The following is a 19,898-nucleotide window of genomic DNA, read 5'->3' as shown; positions in this document are numbered from 1 at the left end:
GATTCGAGATTCCTTGTGAGTTCTCCCCAGAATTGTGGGGAAACGAAGTTTTTTGCGCCCTCAGCCTCGGACCGTCACCGTCTCCACATCCCCGCATCGGGGTGGATGAAATTGAACTGCCCATCGATGACAATTCTACTCTGGATCAATCTGTCGATATGCAAGCGTCTAAGGCAATTGCACGTAGGCAACACGCCCCTTCGGGCGTCCTCAAGCGGTCGGCCAAGGCATGCACCCGATGCCGGAAAAGGCGGACGAAGTGTACTGGGGATCCTCCATACCCATGCAAAACATGCAGAGACGTCGGACATACCTGCGTTTACTCTGAGACTGAGAAACGGGTTACTGTTCCCGAGAGCTACCTTATTGAGCTTCAGACTCAAGCTCGAAGAGCCATCAATGCCCGAGACCATCGCGATCGCCCTTCGGATCTGGACTCGATATCCAGTCCGGATATCGAGCTGGAATTTACGAGCAGCGACAACTGGGTTCTCGGAAGCTCTGGGCAGTACCGTACGTTGACATCGGCCTTCTGCGGTTTACTGAGCTGACTCGAGCAGATTTCATTGGCAACTCGTCATCAACTTATATCGCCAATCGGCTCAACCCGACGACGGAGAACTTGGATTGGCACATGTATCCCCACTACGAGGATACTGGCTGGCTACGACGGCCCATTAATCCTGAAATCCCGCTACTACCACCATTTGACCTAGCAAAGCGCTTGTATCGTGCACAGCATGCGTACATTGGCACAATCTTCTCGTTCCTCAGTGACACAGCCTTCTATAAACGGCTTGAGCGAGTGTATGCTCGAAGCCCAGATCCAGATAATAGGGATGAATGTCTGGTCTACTGTCAGATACTCCTCGTATTTGCGTTTGGGCAGATGTACTCAATTAACCAGTGGGTTGGGCACGAGGGACCGCCTGGATTCCAGTACTTCAAGCACGCCCTTGCCTTTCTACCAAGTGTGTTTGAGGACGGCTCCATTCTATTCATTGAGGTGTTGAGCTATGTTGCGTACTTCATGCAGACCATCAACCGAAGGGATGCGGCGTACGTGTACATCGGCATCGCCCTCAGAATGGCCGTTTCTCTCGGGCTACACCAGGAAGTTCTCGATCAAGAAATTGACAGTGAAACACGGGAGCACCGACGAAGAATCTGGTGGTCTACCTACAGCATGGAAAGGCTACTTTGCGTTACTTCTGGACATCCGATAACAATCCAAGACGAGGACATTGATCTTCTCCCTCCCTCTCCCATACCGGGCGAGGACAGCCACACAGCTTCCGTTCTGGCCAATTACACAGAACTATCCAGAATACACGGAATAATAGGGGAGAAAATATATCGCAAGAAACAGAAGTCAGGCCCTGAGATATCCGCCTGCACCCAGCACATTATGAGAAGACTAAGTGACTGGTTTGAGCGGCTACCAGTGTCCATGCAGCTGAATCCTTCCGACATGAGCCAGGCACCACACCGGGAGGTTGTTTCGACGTACTTGCACTATTATCATTGTATCAACATGACGGCTCGCCCGATTCTGCTGTACGCTGTTCAGCGACAGTTAGCAGCAAGTTCCCAGCGTCCGAATACGACTCGATGGGAAGACGGATTCTCCACGGAGATGGTTCATGTCATTGACACAGCTATATCTGCTGCGAGATCTACCGCCTTGATACTCAATACCGCAGCCAAACATAATATCGTTGGTAAGTCAGCAGAGTCCTAAAGACAGATGGATCTATTTCCTAATTATCACCAGCAACATATGGGTTCATCGATGGGGAACAAGCCTTCTCCGCGGCCCTGCTTCTTGTAATGGTCAATATCGCCTTCCCATATAAAGAAACGAATGCCTCTGCAATGGAGATGGCTCTCGATGTTTTGCAGACGATGGCAGAGAAGGGCAACAGGTATATTCGGGCTTGCCATTCACTTCTCACCAAGATCAAAAGTTCCGTCAAAACAAAGGATTCAAATCCCGCGAACAATGATGAACAAGTGCAAGTAAGGGACCAAGTACAGGGCAATAATATGTCTACAGAGAGTGCCATTGTTGCAGGACTTCCCAACGACCAGGCTCAGTCGTTTAATTTGGACTTTGAAGGAGACCCCGGTCTATGGGCAGAAGTGCTGGACTCCATTGACATCGATATGGATAGACAATGGGTTGAGTCGGCTCTGTTACGGGGACAGCCGGAGACGGCGAATCAGTTGTAAAGTGCTATAATTCAATGACTGTTGATGAAATGAACCCATTATCCTCACTTGCCAGTACTTTACTTTCCCCGAGTAATCAGGAGGGTTGATAGTTTAATTGGAATCTGAAACGAAGTGAGAATGGTGGTTGTTTTGCCACTCTAAATCCTCGTACACATGTGTAGTATTCTCCATGTAAATCTCAATTGAACGGTCTCGTTAATCACTATGGACAAAGTTGGTACTATGTACAGTGGATTCCATTCTGTGCAGTCTCCTTGCTGCCATAGCCACCTCCACCGGGAGTCATAATGACAACCCTGTCGCCAACCTTCATGGGTACACTACCCTTTCCACCCATGTTAACTCTCCTTTCCTGACCCGTGTGCCTATCCGCCGTGAGCCAGAGGTTCAGACCAGTTGATCCAGGCCCGCCGCCCTCCATACCATACGGCTGGTGAACACGGCGCTCGGATAGGATGGAGCACTGCACTGGGGCCAGGAATTCGATTTCTCGAGTCACACCATCACCTCCCCTATTGCGTCCCGCGCCCCCAGTGTCATCGCGGAGCTCGAAGCGGCGCAGCACGCATGGGTATCGTTTCTCAAGAATCTCAGGATCAGTAATGCGGGTGTTCGTCATGTGCACATGCACACCACTTTCTCCAACCCAGCCATCACCTGCACCAGCTCCACCAGCAATAGTCTCATAATAACCGAAGCCCGGTGTGACCTTTCCTGTCTCATCGACCTTGGCATCAACGCCGAATGTCAGGTTATTCAGACAACCCTGAGAGGCGGCACATGCGTGAAGCGCCTTGAGAACCACATCGGTGACTCGCTGACTGGTTGTTACGTTACCGCCGACAACGGCAGAGTCGCCGGTAGGGCTCAGGATGCTAGGCTTCGGGATCCTGATATCAATGGGACTCAAGCAGCCTTGGTTCAGAGGGATGTCTGACTTGATCATACAACGCAAGGCATATATAATCGCCGAATGGGTGATAGCCTCGGGAGCGTTAATGTTACCACGGACCTCTGGACCCGTACCGTCAAAGTCGAACACGGCCGCGCCTTCCTTGTCAATCGTGATCGTGAGCTTGATGGGTGTGCCGTCGTCCATAAAATCCAAGGCCTCTAGCGGACGGCCGCCGTAGCGGTGGTACATATCCTTGAGAAGGTTTCGCACGGCCAATTCGGCTGTGCGCTGGATCTCGTACATATACATCTGCACAGTTTCCAGCCCGTACTCCTCAATCAGGTTCTGGATCAGTGTGATGCCACGAGCGTTGGCGGCAATCTGTGCTTTGAGGTCCGAGATGTTGTCGCTCAGGTTTCGGCTGCCAGAGCAGCCTTCGTACTTGGATGGGATATCAAGGAAGAGCTCGCGCATGCGGTCTTCGTTGAAGATACCATTAGAAACGACCTTCTCCGACTCGATGGCTGCACCTTCCTGCCATAGCTCAGTTGAGTTAGGAGGCATGGATCCGGGGAGGATGCCGCCGACTGTAACCGATATCGTCAGTACATGCGGACCAGATAATTTGAGAAATACTACTTACTGTCTGCATGGTGGCCGCGCGAGGCGACGTAGAAGATGATTTCATCGGTTCCTTGCTTGAACACAGGGGTGACGACCGTCACGTCGGGCAAGTGGGTTCCGCCAGACATAGGGTGGTTCGAAACCAAGACATCGCCATTGTTAAGCTGCCCTTTCCAGCGGTTATGCTGGTATCGAACAGCAAACTGCATTGATCCTAGATGGACCGGCACGTGGGGAGCGTTAGCGACAAGTCCGCCATCGGGGGAGAATAGAGCACAAGAAAAGTCCAGTCGCTCCTTGATATTTGTTGAAACGGAGGTTTTCTGGAGGGTGCGGCCCATCTGCTCGGCAACAGACATGAATCTATGGCCAAAGATAGACAGACGGATAGGGTCAACCTTAGACGAGTACGTGGCCTCGCGGGGGGCGGACTCTAAATCGATGAGCACACATGTGTCAAGGACGTGGACGACGGCATTAGGATTGACCACGATAGTCTGAGTCTCGTCGATGATAATGGCAGGGCCGTGTAGCTTCACATTAGAGCCGAGATCTCGAAGCTGGTAGACGGGGGTGCTTCTGAATCTAGCTTGCGAGTCGAAGTAGACGTCTGTGTAATGGGCAGGTGCACATGCCTCCTTCAACGTTGCGTCCTTGAGCTGTTGCAGGGGGCTGTTCTCCGCCGTCTTGCTTGCGGATGCGATCGTTCGGACGCGAACATCGTCAATGATGACCGGCCGCTGGAATGTAAAGTTAAACTCCCGACGGTGTCGCTCGATAAAGGCTGACAGGAAGTCACCATCCTCAGGCTTGAGGATCATCAGACTTGTATCCGAGCCCTTATACCTCATGTTTAGGAAGACCTCATGTCTGAGTTGCTTCTCCACAAAACCTTGGGTCCGTAGCTGCCTGGTGTTGCGGTCAATGAGGCCCTGTAGCTTGCTAGTAATCAATTCCTCAGCTCCGAGATAGTAAGCAGCCATAGGCTCTTGTGCCTCGTGGACGATTTCAGCAAGAGCGAGGCCGTATGCCGACAGGATAGACGAGTACTTGTGGATGATAATGCGCGAAATGCCGAGCGAGGCAGCAACGTTGCAGGCGTGCTGACCACCGGCACCACCGAAGCTTGCAAGGTGGTGAGCAGAAGTTTCAAATCCTCGAGCTTCCGTCAGATTGCGGATAGGTCTTGTCATTGATTCGTCGGCAACTTTGAGGAAACCTAGAGCAACTTCTTCGGCGGTGAGTTGAGTGATGCCGTGTTCTGAATTGATCTTTTCCGTTATCTCCTCAAACAGCTTCCGAGAAACTTCTCGGTCGAGGGGCTGATCCTCATTCGGGCCGAAAATCTTAGGGAAGTATTCAGGTAGCAGGCGTCCCAGGAAAAGGTTTGCATCGGTGACTGTGAGCGGTCCTCCTTTTCTATAGCAGGCAGGGCCAGGGTGTGCGGATGCAGATTCGGGTCCGACCATAAATAGGCCGTTCTTCCAGGACAGAATAGATCCACCTCCCGCGGCTACGGTGTTAATATCGAGCTGCGGCGCCTGAATGCTGACACCTGAGATACTGGAGGAGAAGGTGTGGTCAAGGTGACCGTCGAACCGTGACACGTCGGTTGATGTGCCTCCCATATCAAAGCCAATAATAGGCACTCTCGCCTCTTCGTCCCAACTTGTCGAGGCATACCCAACGACACCGGCAGCGGGACCGGAGAGAATAGCTTTCAAGCCGCTGAACTTACGGAAGTCAACCAAGCCGCCGTCGGACTGCATGAATTCGACTCGACAACCGTGCGAGCCTGCTAAGCCGCCATCGAAATTTTCTGAGATGGAGTCGATGTAAGATTTAATGACCGGGGTGAGATAGGCGTCGGCAGTAGCAGACATGCCGCGAGGGACCACCTTGATCATAGGCTGCAACTGGGACGATAGTGCGACTGAGAAGCCTAGCTTGGAGGCAATCTCGCTAACCTTGAGTTCATGGTCGGGACAGGCGAACGAGTTGATAAGAGCAACAGCCACTGAGCGGTAGCCCTGCTTCTTTAGAGCTTCCAGGTCTGCAGTGATCCTTTCAATATTTAGTTCCCGGGCCACGTGGAATGTCTCCCCAGTAATGCCCTTAACCACTCGGAAAGACGACAGAGCCTCCGGGGATGAACGGGGATGCGAGGGGATGATACGCTCGTCAACCTCGACAACATCCTCGAACAAGACATCGGGCCGCCTCGCTGAGAGGTCGAAGATGTCGGGACGGGCCTGGTTGCCAATTCTAAGAAGGCCCTTGAAACCCTTGGTGGTCAGGAGGGCAGATCTCATGCCTTTGCGCTCCAGAAGGGCATTGGTGGCAACTGTGGTGCCCATTCGTAGGCATTCTATGTTGTCCAATTGAAGGGGCTGTCCTCTGGGTAACGTCGCACCAGTAGCGGTCTCAAGGACTCTGCGGATGCCTTCTGTGGGCGCATCTTGGTAGTTGGAAGGGTCGACGGAAAGGAGTTTGAGGACGATGTCAGGCTTGCCGGGCACGATGGCATGAACGTCGGTGAAGGTGCCGCCACGGTCAATGGAAACCTTGATTTTGTTGCCTGACATCCTAAAATAAAGGAACGAGGGTGTATATTTTTTCACGGCTGTCTTGCTCCTCTAGCATCAGTCATCAGAGAGGCAACGGACCGGATATTTATATATACCTCCGATGTAGTGGATCGTCGGCGACGTACAGTCCCCAACTCGGCAAAACTGTGCAGTGCAGTTACATGGTTTGTAGGAGCCCATTCTATCTCCGTCATCTATGGGAATGGAAGGTCAAAGCGTCGGGACCCACTGCCCGAGGATTAACCTTGCGGGGGTGGAGGCCCGACCCGAAGATGAAGATAGGGATGGCGAACCCGATCAGTGGAAGTAGAGGTGGCTTTCAAGGCACCGACACACCCCACCCTACCCCGGATTCCTTCTTTACAGTCAATCTCTCTCAAGCTGAACAAGAGTGGCATGAGCATGACCAATACGAGATCTTCTGGGCCCCTGCCTGGTCGCTCCGAAAGACAGTGAAGAACCATCGCTTGGATAAAACGGGATAACTCCTGGCCAGGCGAGTCAAATATTGGTTGAGAGACACCGTATTGTTTCGTACAGAGAGCAAGGAGTACTTCTTATTTTCAACCCCAATGCGTGTATATAACGATGATTCCAGCAGCGACAGTCAAACCATCTGATCACCTCCCGAACCAGACCAGCCGTATTCGTCGTCCGTTCTCATGCCTCTGTCCAACTTGGATTGTTTACGTATTCGTTCCGTCTGTATTATTTTGACTTTCTCCCGGACTCTTGGTCTCTGCTGGCGACAGCTTGGAGAATTCGTTGGAACTCTCCCGACCCTCATCGTCTATAGCTGTATCATCAAGTGACTTTTCGAATACATCGAATAAGTGCGACTCCCTTGTCACGCTTTTGTTTCCATCAATCATTAGGTTAGACTCATAGCTCACTCTCTGGGATCGCGCTGGCTCTTACCACGTTCAAGATAGCCGTACGATAGGCCCCCAAAGGCTATTTCTTGTTCCCCGATACTTCAACATCTTTCTTGTTGAAAAAGCTCGTGGCCGTACTGAGGATGAGTTCTTGATGTTTTCGACCGACATTGGAGAGTCCTTTTCTTGGGCTCGAACATTGTTTAGAACCCGTTGAAGAAAACTGCTTTCTGTTTCGTGTATCTCGCTTGTCGTGCTTGCGATAATGGTCTCTAGTTAATTGTATTAGTTAGGCAGCTGTATTGGAAATGAAAGCATCTGGTGGCCATAATTTCGTCAAGTATCCAAAGCCAGAGCTGATTCACGACACCTTTCTAAATGTCTATACCATAGTCTAGTATAAATCCCCTAACTCTGTCCCCTATTCTCTCAGCTCTACCTCTCAGATTTATTAGATTTGGAGCCACCTAAAGAGCAGATCTTTGATAGTAGAGAGCTGCTAATGGCCTCTCTGCACGCCAGCATGCTCTTCCCACGGCTATGCTATCACTACTGTACGATCAAATACGAATCAAAATATATGCCTAGGTTGTGATCGTGGTGGCACCTACTATGATTGAATCAATGCGCCAAGGTTGGCACCTCGTCCTCCAGGACTGAACCTTTCTCTCCCTCTCAACCTGGGGCTGACGATTCTGACAGCCTGCTAATTGAACTCAAATTCATTCGGCTATCTAAGCTTTTGCTGTACAGAGCCTGCGGGGTTGGATTTGTTTTCAGAGATACCATACTACTATACCCAGGTAGGCTATTTGCTAACTAGTTCCTGATCTCCACCAACCATACATCACAACAGACCAAGTTGAGTATCATAGTAGCTGAACCTTATGCAGGGGTCAAGGGGCCAAATATACGACATGGCTTCTGCAAAGGTTGATTAAAAGGAAACCCAACATCATCTACTTGTCAACCTATTACCGATATACGGAGTAAACATACTACCTTTGCAAATGCGGATGCGAAGATTTCAGATTTCAAAATGTTAGGAATATGTATCCGTGCCGACCCCTATGTTTGTGATAGTTATTACACCATGCATATTGTTGGGGCGAGGCGTCAGGGTCACACACAAAATTGATGTGCTATCTTTGCCGATCTTTGTTTACTAGTCAATTTTACACGGCATTGGCATGGGCAAAAGAGACTCGTTTGTTCTGAAGTATACACTTCGTCAGGTCGAGAGTGGAGGGTGGCTAGCTGAAGTGGACACACTATTGTATTGGCGCGTCATCATTCGCCAGAATCAAAGGGATCTGCGTGGCTTATGGGGTCCCCTGAAGCATTATAGACCCAACAACCAATCCAAGCAAGGGAGCAGATCTTCAGCGATCGGATGCACGGGCGGCTTAGCACGCAGCATAGAGCTAGTAGTATGGAAGTAACAAAACTTTCATGTGGAACAGATAAAACAAGGCGACTGAGTGACAAATGTAGCCCATTTTTCAATATAAGTAGAGGCCTGCCCCCTCAGATGCTCAATTCACAAACCGTCAAGGAGTTTTCCCTCTGCAACCCCGCAGACATGGTGTATCTCAAATCGTCTTTCTGGCGCTTTTGCCTTCTTTGCCTTCCGCTTTCTTCTGCCCTCATTATCCCCCAGAGCGTTCTTGCTGAAGATGCAGAAGATACGGTCTCCGACGTCACCCGGCAGCTTGAGACCAATGAGGTCGAGTTCAATATAACCGACTACACGTCGCCAGGAGAGTGGGAACCTACCGCGTGGGACTACGATGTTGCCATTGTCGGCGGTGGGCCTGCCGGTTTGGCTGCGTCCATGTCTCTTGCTCGAGTTGCCCGCACATCCATCTTGTATGATTCGCAGGAGTATCGGAATGGGCAGACACGATACATGCACGATGTTCTCGGTCAAGACGGTGGGTATTATGTCTGCTCCTATAATGAAGGGCTGGGAGCTGATTGTATCTAGGCGAGGTGCCACTGAAGTTTCGAGCGGCAGTTCGAAAGCAAATCGATGAACTGTACCCTGACTATTCCTTCTGGGCCACGCGCAAGACAAAGGTCATTGGCATTATTCCCCTCGAGAAGGGCTTCCGTGTTTATGACGACAAAGGCGGAACGGTCACAGCTAAGAGGGTCATCATGGCCACAGGTATCAAGGACGTGCTACCCAATAAGCCGGGATTTGCCGAAGCTTTTGGAAGGGGCGTGTTCTGGTGCCCCTGGTGCGATGGCCACGACTATAAGGACCGCAAAATGGTTGTTTATGGCAAACTAGCGAGCGCCATTGGGTCTGCCTTGAACGTGAGAAAGCTGACCACTGATATAACCATCGTGACCGGCGGGCCTCTCACGAAGGAGGACAAGGATGCGGCAGAGGCACGCTGGCCGGGATGGGAAACCGTCATCAAGAATACGTACAAGATCCCTATCAGGGAAAACGAAATTACTAAGATCGAGCGCACCACGACCAAAATGGAACCCAAAGATGACGAGTATAGAGTGCATCTGAACGGCGGTAGTCCCAACCCTATTGTCACGAACGGAATGCTCATTTCCGTACCTACCACTCAGACATCGAGCCTTCACAAACAGCTGCGCTTGGAGATGGATGGAAGTTCTGTCAAAGTCAAGAAAAACATGGAATCAAGCACCAGTGGGCTCTATGTTGTCGGCGATGCCAACAACGACGGGTCTACCAATGCGTATCACGCTATGTGGTCAGCCAAGCGGGCGGCTGTCAGTGCCCACGTCTCTATGTCCAAGCAGGAATACCTAGATGCAGTTCCTACAGCCATGGTGGCCGCGGCGGGAGGAGATGAAGACTTCTACCGTCTCCAGATTCAGGATCTGGAATTCCAGGTTGGCGACGACGTTGAACAGATGTTCAAGGCGCTCGGTGGTTAAGCGCTTGCCTGGTGTAATACATCGATATGGGTTAGCGTGAACGAGGGCTTGCTGAAAGCCGTGCGGGATAGTATCCCCTTTAAAGTCCTCTAGAAACCGCTCAACGCAGCAAGATCTCTATATCAAGCCGCAAAATGCATTGCTTTATCACTGTCCTTGCCCTCGAAGCTGGGTTTCAATTCTCACGAGAGTAGAAGATCGAGAACAACAATATCCCCCTTGGGGCTGCGAGTGTAAAAGCCGAGTTTGTGTCATCGGAATTTCCACCGACTGACATTTGTATCACCCCCCTTATCGAGTAAGAATCTGACAACAGCAACATGGCCCATGCATGCGGCAGCAAGGAGGGGCGTTCTGCCTTCGGCAGTTGCCATTTCCATAAGCTTTGTCCCGCCCTGATCAAAAAGCAATTTGGCTCCAAGATCAAAATCGAAACCGAATGATCCAGCCTCAAAATCCATGCAGTCATAGACCAATCACCCTTTGAACCATGTTCTCAAGACAGTCGCCCCGAAAAGTTTTCCCTTGCTTAAATCGCGGTCTACAGCGATGAAACTTCCTTCTACACTTCTAGGCTGCTGGTTCGTCCTTGCGCTCTAACTACGTGTGCACATGTTTGCTACGGAAGTCATTTGCCACATCTAGCAAGGCTGCTAGACTATCGCGAGGCTCCATGGCGAATGCCTCCGGTGCCCAGACAATATAAGTGTATACATCTACATTTTTTTAAAAATGGCTACCTAAGACGCGATAACCGGGTTTAATATCTAACCTTTACTATCTTTAAGCTTTACTATTATAGCTAGGAGTATAGCGCCCTATTATTATAAGCAGGGGATAAAACGAACTACCATCAAACGTATGCTTACTGCTAACGAGATCGAAGAGCAAAGTAGAGGGAAAGCAAGGTTGCTGAATACTCCACAAATTTGGAGGCCCCGTAGGAGGAAATGGCGAATTTGTAATCGACTTGGCCGGAGGTTAAGCTACTCCAATATGAACCTCGTCTCTTTCAGCATAATGTTGGGGAAACAGTCGAACAGCTCATGATCCATGATTCCCCTAACATATATGAAGCCCACAAATTGCCAGTTTCCGTTGCTGGACCGTCGAAGCGCGACTGGGAACCGACTTCCATAGCATAAGACGATTCTGTCGTCTGGTTTGAGATCCGCGGGACCAAGGCCAACAAAGCCAGCAGCCGTGATGAAAAAGGAAACACCTCTTGTGTCTAGAAGCATGTAGAATTTGAATAAGCCGGCCCGCATATGCCCAACCTGCTCGCCCTGTGTCAATTGAGACCAAAATCCCCGATAAATTTCCGGCATTGTAGTCAAGGAAGGTTCAGATATCGGGCGTGCCTTTCGCGGCCTGGCTGCTTTGTCCCATGCCCGAAACAGAGCTGCGATCCTGCTCAGCCGCACTGTTCCTAACTCTTGCGTCGAAGGGTATGTCAAAGAGAAATCAATTACTTTATAGTATGGACTTATGTTGGATATCCGCTGTCGGATGGACGAGTGTATTTCGCGTTCTTTGGAATTGAGACTTTTCAGATCAAACAACGCCACTAAACTGTTCGTCGAGGACGGAACAACGTAGTTGATGATGGTTTCAGCTGGTGTCGTCTTGCTCAGGCCAATGTATGTATCAACGCACGCAATGTCTTGGACGCAATCAAACTCAAGACCAGTGAGCACCAGTCTCCTAGGGCCATAAGGATTAAAGAAAACCTCGGCAGTCGTCTTGGGGTTTTTATGAGTCCAACTCTGCTGGTTGCTGGCAAAGTCAAACAGTTTGAATAAGCCGTATGATTCTTGCGGTTGCATAAGCTCAGAGACCTGGGTCACCAACCGTAGTGGACCTTGCTCAGCCTTTATGGTACGGATGGTCTGTTTCTCCCGTGGGAACGTAAAGTCGACGGTCCAGGTTGGCATGTCCCCAATCTTCTGCGAAGATAGCCTTGGTACTAAGCTCAGGATCCCCAGACTCCCTGTCGCGGCTATAGATGCATACGTGGCATGGGAAAAGACCTCCGAAACCGACTTGTCATAGTCTACCGTGATCAACCCCCTCTCCGTATTTGACAGCGAGGCCAAGGCACAGTAAACTTTATCGCGAGGATCTAGCGTGTTGGTCTGCCTAAGAATTGCAGTGAGGGCATGCAAGTTGTGCTCGCCCTTAGGGACACGCATGCGATTGTAATTTAGCATATGAAGATTGACAATGAGCATCTCCTTGACGGGGTCCCCCATCCCAGCGTCCTTGTCTCTTTTCTGCGCCGCGGGCCCATACGAATTCCATTCTTCCTTCGGCTCCATAAATCCTGCCCATTCCCTCTGGTATGGGCCAAACATGACAAGGGGGTCTCTTTTGGAGAGGACAAATTCTTCTATGACCCAAGCCCTCGACCACCATGGGTTGGCTGTCCCATCTGAGCATGCCTTGCGCAGAGCTGTAAAGAAATCACGTCCATCTTTCGAAGCATAGTCGATATCTTCGTCAGATTCGCCGAGCCAGACAATCACGCGACTTGCCTGGCTAAATATACGGCCAATTTGCTTGACTTGTCGCTTGCGCTCGGCTTTTTCCTGCTGGTTGATGCTGATTTGGTCAATCCATACTCGACGAGGACGGTCCCGTGTACGAACTCTTCGAAGAGCTCTTAGAAGATTGCGAGTAACAGGGAAGTCTGGAATACCATTTAGAGAGATCGTGCCATGGTTCTCCCAGTCACCCCAGACGTAGGACAGCGCCTCATAGTCACCTGAGGGATGAGAGGTGAGAGACTGTGGTGACACATGGCACCGAATCTTTTCCTTTCCAGAACCAGGCTGTATATCTATTACTCTCTTCTCATTGTCCGGGTCGATCTGCACTTCGGTAGGATAGGGCGAGGGAGGTCTTTGGAACCGGGCTTCATCCATGACGGTACCTCTACGGGGTTTGAAGGATATTTAAAACAGAAAGCTTGTGTCGAATAATTGAGGTGCACTTCATTGTGCGAGGCTGCCAGGGATTTGTAATAGATAAATAGATCAGTGGACAGTGCTCTGATCGTCGGCGGAGCGATCACCAATGAATTTCAAATCGGATCCGCTAGAACGGATACTCTGTAGTGCCCTCTGCCGTCGCCTCGCCCCTCTCTTTGATAAATCGTCTCGGTCCGAGTGTCCATATCAGGCCGACGCCGAAAAGTGGGACGCCTTACATTGACTATACTACATTAGGAGGGACACCCGCACCTGGGCAGTGTAGTAGGACTTACAGATTGGAGTTAGAATTCCGTCTGCACGATGGCATAATGCCAATGATAATTCCAATATTTGTCTTATATTCATGCGAATCAAAAGAAAAGGAGTCCTGGCCAGAAGGATACGATAATGCAAACAAAGCAAACAAAGCTACATAGATGAGAAGTTGACAGGTCTCCACTCTTCCTTCTCCAAGCAAGTCCAAAGGACACGAAATCCTTAAAAGAATCGCCACCTATTGACTCACAGCATTGGAGCCTAATCATCCGAAATGTGAATCGTGCTTACCACCAACCACTACCTCAGATCAACCTCAACCGATAGTGCAGGCACAACAGACGATATACCACAAGCCAGAGAGCTATCCAGCTCTCAAGCATACAACCATGCACACTCTCCCAAAGCTGGCAATCACTGCCTTACTCCTCATCTCACCAGCGACATGCTTCTCAAACTCAAAACCACCAGGCAAAGACGCCATCCTATTATCAAATGTGCAATCCCTAACACTACGCGCGCACCGCATGACCAGCGCACGGCGCGTCTCCCCAATCCCACAACTCAGCTGCACAGGCCCGTCAAAACAAATATGCAACCTCTACCAACCTGAAACAATGCGCTGCACAAACCAAGGCTACGACTACGACGTCGAAGACGTGCAGTGGACATGCACCGCAGACCTACCGCCGGAGTTCAAGCTCGGCGCAACAGATGTTGTATGCGAGGGATACCGGAATGCTGATGATAAGTGGGTGTTGAAGGGGAGTTGTGGGGTTGAGTACCGGCTCCTCTTGACCGAGGCCGGGGAGAAGCGGTTTGGCAAGAGAGGCGGTGATGCGGAGTGGGATTGGACGAGTACGAGCCGGTCCGAAACTTGGGGTCAGAAGATTATGGCTGTGCTTGGGGAATTGATTTTCCTTGGCTTCATCGCTGCTGTTTTCGTCATGATCTTCTGGCCTATGTTAGCGCTGTTTTTCCGATGGGGGAATCGGCGACGCAGGGGTGGGGGTCAGGCTCCGGGGTGGGGTGGTTCCTGGGGAGGTGGTGGCGGGGGAGGTGGAGGTGGAGATGATCCTCCGCCTCCATACAGCAGTTTCGATCCTTATAAGTCTGCTGCTCGTCCGCAGGGCTGGACGCCAGGTTTCTGGACTGGTGCGTTAGGCGGTGCTGCGGCTGGTTATCACATGGGAAGACGGGCTGATAGTGGATCGCGTGGTGCAATGCCAACAGGCAGGTTTGGTCAATATGACCCAGGCGAAGGCAGCTCGCGCTCGCGCTCGCCGCCGCGGTTCTCGTCTCCGACTGCTAGTACTGGGTTCGGGTCGACGAGGCGTAGGTGAATCATGTCTGTCTTCACCTGTCATTTACTACCGACTTGAGGAAAAGGAGATATCAAAAAGATGGCCAAAAAGGCCTTTTAAGAAAGGTCAAAAGAAGCAACAACTCGTTTACCGGTGGCTCTAATTTCTTTTGGCCATTATCAAACCGACACGTACACAATGGGAGAAATGTAATGAAGCAACAAATCAATTAGCTAGCAAACAGCCTGAAACTCCTGGCTCGATCAATGTGTATCTTGTAATCCCGCACTCAGAACGCCGTGACCTATTATTCTTCACTTCATATGATCCATGTCCATTAGAATCCCCGACTTAAGCCATGGGGAAGTCATCTATCGATCCCAGAACCTCCTCTGTTCCGCCTCCCTGGTTCTTCATGCTGGCCTTCTTGCGGGACTTCTTAACACCCGTCTTGTCGTTCTTGGCATCCTTCGAATCCTTGGAATCACCACTGGGGTTTCGAAGCATTTCCTCTTGCAACTCCTTCTCCTTAGTGTGTTGGTCCTCAATCCGCTTCTTCTCATCGTCAAGTTCTTGCTGAACAATCTTGGGATCATCATAGACGGTGTTCGTCATTTCTGAGTACGTCGCAATGTCGATAGTCTCAGACGGGCCCATCAAGGTCTCCTTGATTCGTTGCGGATCACGGCGCTCTTCATTGTTGAATTTCAACTTGATCTGACGACGAGATCTGCCCGGGAACATTTTGCTGATGACCATGAAATCCGTACCGAACATGCGGAGCCCGCGATAAAACAGATCTGTCAACTCTTCGTCCCATGTTTCAGTCTTTGTACGCTTGCCATACGAGGCCTGGTTGACCTTTCGCGTGAACGAGCTTTCCACCACATCTTCGAGGTCGCCGGCGGTTCGGGCGGCATCTGCGTGACGATCGACCTGCAAGGAAGCACTATCCAGCACGATCTCGCCGTTGACGATTCGCATAATCGGGCCACTTTGGGGTTTCCAATCAACTGGTTGCTCATTCTTCTCCTGTTCGGGTTCAGTTTGCTTGACGGGCGTTCCTGTTCCTGGCCCAGGGGTCCCACCCTGCTTCTTCCGTTCTTCTTCAGCCTGATCGATCTTGCGTAGCTCTGTCTCGCGTTTGGACTTCTTTCCGGTTCTGAGATCTTTGCAAAGCTCGGACATTTTGACAACGTTCGGCAAGATCTCGACTGTCTCTGCGCCTTCCGGGGTAGGTTCGCGCTTCTTGCGGGTGCGCTTTGGCTTCTCGCTACCCTCAAGATCCGAGGTACCGGCCTTCGAGTACTTTCGTTTCTTCGGCTTTGTGGGATCTGGGGTTGAAATATTGGATTCACTGGGTATTGCGCTTGAATCTTCGATGGTAGGCACGATTGATTGGGAGCTCCGACGTCTTGCCGCTACTGATACCGATTTCTTCCGAGCTGGGACAGCTGTAGTGGATGAAGTTCGAGCGCGTTTTGTTGGTCGACGCTCCGTTGGGGCAGCTCGTTCAGTTTCAGGCGGAGGCTGGGGTAGAGTTTCATTTGAATCAACAAGATTTTCTGCGGCCCGCGCTGTTTCAATCCTGGCATATTCCAAAAGAGCTGTCTCTGGTCCATGCTCCTCAGACGATGGAGGTTGAGCCTCGGTAGTCGGAACATTGGCGGGAGATGGGGTGGGTTGACTGGGAGGAGGGGTAGGCGGGGCGGTTGAGACAGGTGCGGGTTGCGAGATAGAGATGGCGGCAGTGCGCTTCTGCGGGACAGCTGGCTTTGGGATCGGAGTTGGCTTTGGGATTGCAGTCGGCTTGGGGATTGGAGTCGGCTTTGAGATAGTAGTTGGCTTAGGGATCGGAGTGGGCTTTGAGATCGGCTTTGAGATTGGAGTCGGCTTGGCGATGGGTGTAGCGGCGGTTGTAGCAGTAGACGTAGCAGTAGGTGCGACACTCTGTGTAACAATCGGAGCGGTGGTAGGAGTAGCGATCGGTGGAGTAACTGCAGTATCCAAAGCAACGGGTGTTTGTTCCGTGGTTGGCGCAGCGACTACCGCAGGTGAGGCCTCTGTGACTGCCCTTGCTTCTGGCTCTGCAGCCACAGGAGGCGTCAGATCAGAGGAAACTACATCTTTGGCTTTTTCCTTCTCCTCCTGGGCAGGCTCAGCTGACGACTGTTGAGCAACACTAGGTCGTCTCGCGGGCGCGGCGGCGGGCGCGGCGGCGGGCGCACGGCGGATAGGCGCCTTCGGGGCGAATTTCTTGCCGGTTTTATCTATCAAACACACAGTCAGAGATTGCACAGTTATAATTCACAGTCAGATAATACTCACTAATCGCAGAACTGGAAAAGGACTTCATGACTGCCCATTGCTGTAAGGTGTGGATTGATGAAGATCGTAAAAAGTTCCAGGCCGGGGAAGTGGGCGAGGATCACGTGATGGCACTAGCGGACGCTAAACCTCGTTGAAAATCCTCCTGTCTTCAACTCCTCGATCTCTGCCATCCCACCCCTTCTATCGTCTGCTCGCCCACCCTTCTTTCACTTCCACTTCTTTCGCTTTCGGTTACTGGACATTTACTCTTCTACCGGACTTTCCTTCGACAGGATTGGACACAGTCTCGAGATCTGCGTCTGGCTGACTGACGGACGGTCCGGTGGTGATAATAGCCCTCTCATGCCAGTCTAGCCACTGATGCCGGCCGTCGAACCCCCCGTCACGTCTTCAGAGTCCGGTCTTGTCAAGATGGAAGACCGGAAGAGGCCCGCTGCGGACAACAATGACTCGGCTCCGCCGTTAAAGAAGCAGGCTACCAGTGTTAACGGTGGTAGCAAGCCTCACCCGGATGCCGATATGCCATGGAAAGATGATTTGGAGGTAAGTTTATGTTTTAGATTTCTTCCGCGGTTCAGAGATTCGATTTGAGTCCCCTCTGGAATATATGCTAATCGGGCTTCTTGCGATAGCGGTTTCAAAAAGAAGCGATTTTGCGCCAGATGCAGGAGTATAAGCGGGAGAAATCCTCGCTGGAATCACGTTTGAGCCAGATGTCAAAGGCTGCCACGTTTCACAACGATCATCTTCGTGTTATCGATCTGTGGTTCAAACAGGTAGGTTTTCCCAATTGTTTGCCCCGGTCAACCTGAAAGCAATTTTGGAGCGGGGACTAATTTCAGATTAGTTGATCGATGAAGTGAAAATACTACTTGGATCATCGCAAGCAGAAGACCAAGGTCAGTACCATTATTTTTGCCCCACACCGCACCCACTATTCCAATATTGACTTTATTTGCAGAAACCTCCTTTAAAAGCTCCTTACAGTTTGAAGATGTTGAAGAGTTCGAGAAGCATCTGAAATCGCGGTCGGAGGATATTCGCGCAATAATTTCTCAAGTTCAGTCTAAGTCCAATGCGCCTGCCGATATCTCAGAGGTACAAACTCGCCTTGCAAAGAAATTGGCCGAGGAAAAAGTAGCGATCGCCGAACTCGAAAAAACCCTAGCCGAGAAGCAACAGTTGGAGGAAAGCCTTGAGGAAGCCTCCCTGCGATATCTGGTAGCCGAAAAGAAACTTGATCGTGCCAAGAGTCTGACTGTTGCGAAATTGGAAAAGCAGCAGTCTATGGGTATTCAACGACCTGGGGAAACGGCACAATCAAAGCGCGAAGAATCGTCACCCGCAAATGGAGGCACCCCCGCCGGAGAACGCAATCCCGAGTTGGAAGAAGCCAATAATAAGCTCACTGCAATTTCGGAGAAACAAAAGGAACAAGTACGGCAACTGGAAGCCGAGAATGCCAGTCTACTAGGCCAGATTACGGAAATCAAAGTCAAGGTTGGACTCACCCCGTCATTAAATTGTCGTTTTGCCGCTCACATCGCGATCCCAGTCTTCGAAATTCACCGATGACGATTACGCCCACACGGATTTGTTCAAGCACCTTCGATCACAATATGACGATGTAGTTAAGCGAATCAACCACTTGGAAGCGACAAATGTTCAACTTCGTGAGGAAGCAGAGAAATACCGCGCGGAAAGAACCGCATACAAGATCCAAGTGGAAGATGAAACGCAGAGTACGATTGCCGAGAAAGAAGCTCAGTTGATGAAGGCTGAAACGGACCTGGCTCGGATACGGAACGCCCGCGACGAACTTCTCGCAGACCAGCAGATGCGAAAGGCCGCGCAAGATCAGAAGAAGACTTCTAGTCTGAAACTGCAAGAGCTGGCGGACGCTAGGGAGGCTCGAATCACCGCCTTAGAGTCAGAAAGTCAAAGGTTGCGACTACAGGTTGAGGGCTCCAAGTCCGCCGACAATATCAACGATATGCCACTGGAGGAGCTTCGCGCCAAGTATACCAGCCTGGAACGCCAGTACTCCATGCTCAACACCGAGTTGACATCGATGCAGACAGCTTACACGAAGTTTGCAACTCTAGCATCGCAGAAAGTTACCGACTTTGGGGCTATGGAGGAGAAGGTTGCACGGCTGACGGCGGAGAAGTCTAAAGCAGATCAGAAGTTCTTTGCTGCAATGAAAAGCAAAGAAGCACGGGATGTCGAAGTTAGAACGCTCAGAATGCAAAGCTCCAAGACATCAGATATTGTGGCTCAGCTGAAGGAGTCCGAAGCCTCTACCCGGTCATTGGTGTCTAACATGGACAAGCAAGCTAGTGAGACCAAGGAGGCATTAAATACAGCCTTGAACAAGCACCGCGCGATTCAGCAGCAGTTGACTGAGAGCAATATCCTCATGGAAGGCTTGAAAAACCAGGTCGCCGAGCTCAAAGGGCTGTCAATATCCAAGGACTCGACACTGGGCAGCACCACTTCTGCTTTGCGACAAGCAGAGACAGAGGTCGCCGGGTTGAAACAGTCACTTGCGGATACCAAGAAGAGTTTGGACAACTGGAAGAACAAGAGTCTTGGCAATTCGTCCTCGGAATATGAAATGCTGCGAGTATGTTGTTGAATCCCCGCATGTGTTAATGAACCACAGCTAACCTGTTTAGACACTTGCATTGTGCACCGTGTGCCGTCGCAATTTCAAAAATACGGCGATCAAGACATGCGGCCATGTATTCTGCAAAGATTGCGTCGAGGAGCGTCTTACGTCTCGCTCCCGCAAGTGCCCTAACTGCGGCAAATCTTTCGGAAGCAACGACCACATGCATATTACCCTCTGATCGACCTTCAAATCTCCTGTA

The 19,898-nt window shown here is 50.9% G+C and overlaps 7 protein-coding genes across 7 annotated transcripts; 4 read left to right on the top strand and 3 right to left on the bottom strand.

Annotated features, from left to right (window-relative positions):
- Positions 1 to 32: 32 nt before the first annotated feature.
- On the top strand, positions 33 to 2,232 carry N7489_003201 (Zn(II)2Cys6 transcription factor; the record flags this gene model as incomplete). Its single annotated transcript, XM_056708956.1, has 3 exons — positions 33 to 513; positions 561 to 1,721; positions 1,775 to 2,232. The coding sequence occupies 3 exons, from the start codon at positions 33 to 35 to the stop codon at positions 2,230 to 2,232; spliced, it is 2,100 nt and encodes a 699-aa protein (XP_056573258.1).
- Positions 2,233 to 2,455: 223 nt separating this feature from the next.
- On the bottom strand, positions 2,456 to 6,339 carry N7489_003200 (uncharacterized protein; the record flags this gene model as incomplete). The annotated part of the gene is made up of 2 exons (XM_056708955.1): positions 2,456 to 3,717; positions 3,774 to 6,339. The coding sequence occupies 2 exons, from the start codon at positions 6,337 to 6,339 to the stop codon at positions 2,456 to 2,458; spliced, it is 3,828 nt and encodes a 1,275-aa protein (XP_056573257.1).
- A 2,409-nt stretch (positions 6,340 to 8,748) lies between these two features.
- On the top strand, positions 8,749 to 10,142 carry N7489_003199 (NAD(P)/FAD-dependent oxidoreductase; the record flags this gene model as incomplete). The annotated part of the gene is made up of 2 exons (XM_056708954.1): positions 8,749 to 9,151; positions 9,205 to 10,142. 2 exons carry the CDS (start codon positions 8,749 to 8,751, stop codon positions 10,140 to 10,142), a joined length of 1,341 nt encoding a protein of 446 aa, XP_056573256.1.
- Positions 10,143 to 11,128: 986 nt separating this feature from the next.
- On the bottom strand, positions 11,129 to 13,066 carry N7489_003198 (uncharacterized protein; the record flags this gene model as incomplete). The annotated part of the gene is made up of 1 exon (XM_056708953.1): positions 11,129 to 13,066. The coding sequence occupies one exon, from the start codon at positions 13,064 to 13,066 to the stop codon at positions 11,129 to 11,131; it is 1,938 nt and encodes a 645-aa protein (XP_056573255.1).
- A 713-nt stretch (positions 13,067 to 13,779) lies between these two features.
- Positions 13,780 to 14,733, top strand: N7489_003197 (DUF1183 domain protein; the record flags this gene model as incomplete). The annotated part of the gene is made up of 1 exon (XM_056708952.1): positions 13,780 to 14,733. The coding sequence occupies one exon, from the start codon at positions 13,780 to 13,782 to the stop codon at positions 14,731 to 14,733; it is 954 nt and encodes a 317-aa protein (XP_056573254.1).
- Positions 14,734 to 15,045: 312 nt separating this feature from the next.
- Positions 15,046 to 17,050, bottom strand: N7489_003196 (transcription factor TFIIIB subunit BDP1; the record flags this gene model as incomplete). The annotated part of the gene is made up of 2 exons (XM_056708951.1): positions 15,046 to 16,964; positions 17,023 to 17,050. The coding sequence occupies 2 exons, from the start codon at positions 17,048 to 17,050 to the stop codon at positions 15,046 to 15,048; spliced, it is 1,947 nt and encodes a 648-aa protein (XP_056573253.1).
- A 335-nt stretch (positions 17,051 to 17,385) lies between these two features.
- On the top strand, positions 17,386 to 19,877 carry N7489_003195 (E3 ubiquitin-protein ligase BRE1; the record flags this gene model as incomplete). Its single annotated transcript, XM_056708950.1, has 6 exons — positions 17,386 to 17,568; positions 17,658 to 17,801; positions 17,873 to 17,924; positions 17,987 to 18,525; positions 18,581 to 19,651; positions 19,704 to 19,877. 6 exons carry the CDS (start codon positions 17,386 to 17,388, stop codon positions 19,875 to 19,877), a joined length of 2,163 nt encoding a protein of 720 aa, XP_056573252.1.
- Between the last annotated feature and the right edge of the window lie 21 nt (positions 19,878 to 19,898).

This window comes from Penicillium chrysogenum (genome assembly GCF_028827035.1).
Source record: "Penicillium chrysogenum strain IBT 35668 chromosome Unknown utg000001l_segment0_segment0, whole genome shotgun sequence".
Classification (NCBI taxonomy): domain Eukaryota; kingdom Fungi; phylum Ascomycota; class Eurotiomycetes; order Eurotiales; family Aspergillaceae; genus Penicillium; species Penicillium chrysogenum.
Note: the sequence above shows the minus strand (reverse complement) of the source record. Positions and strands in the feature narration are given on the sequence as shown.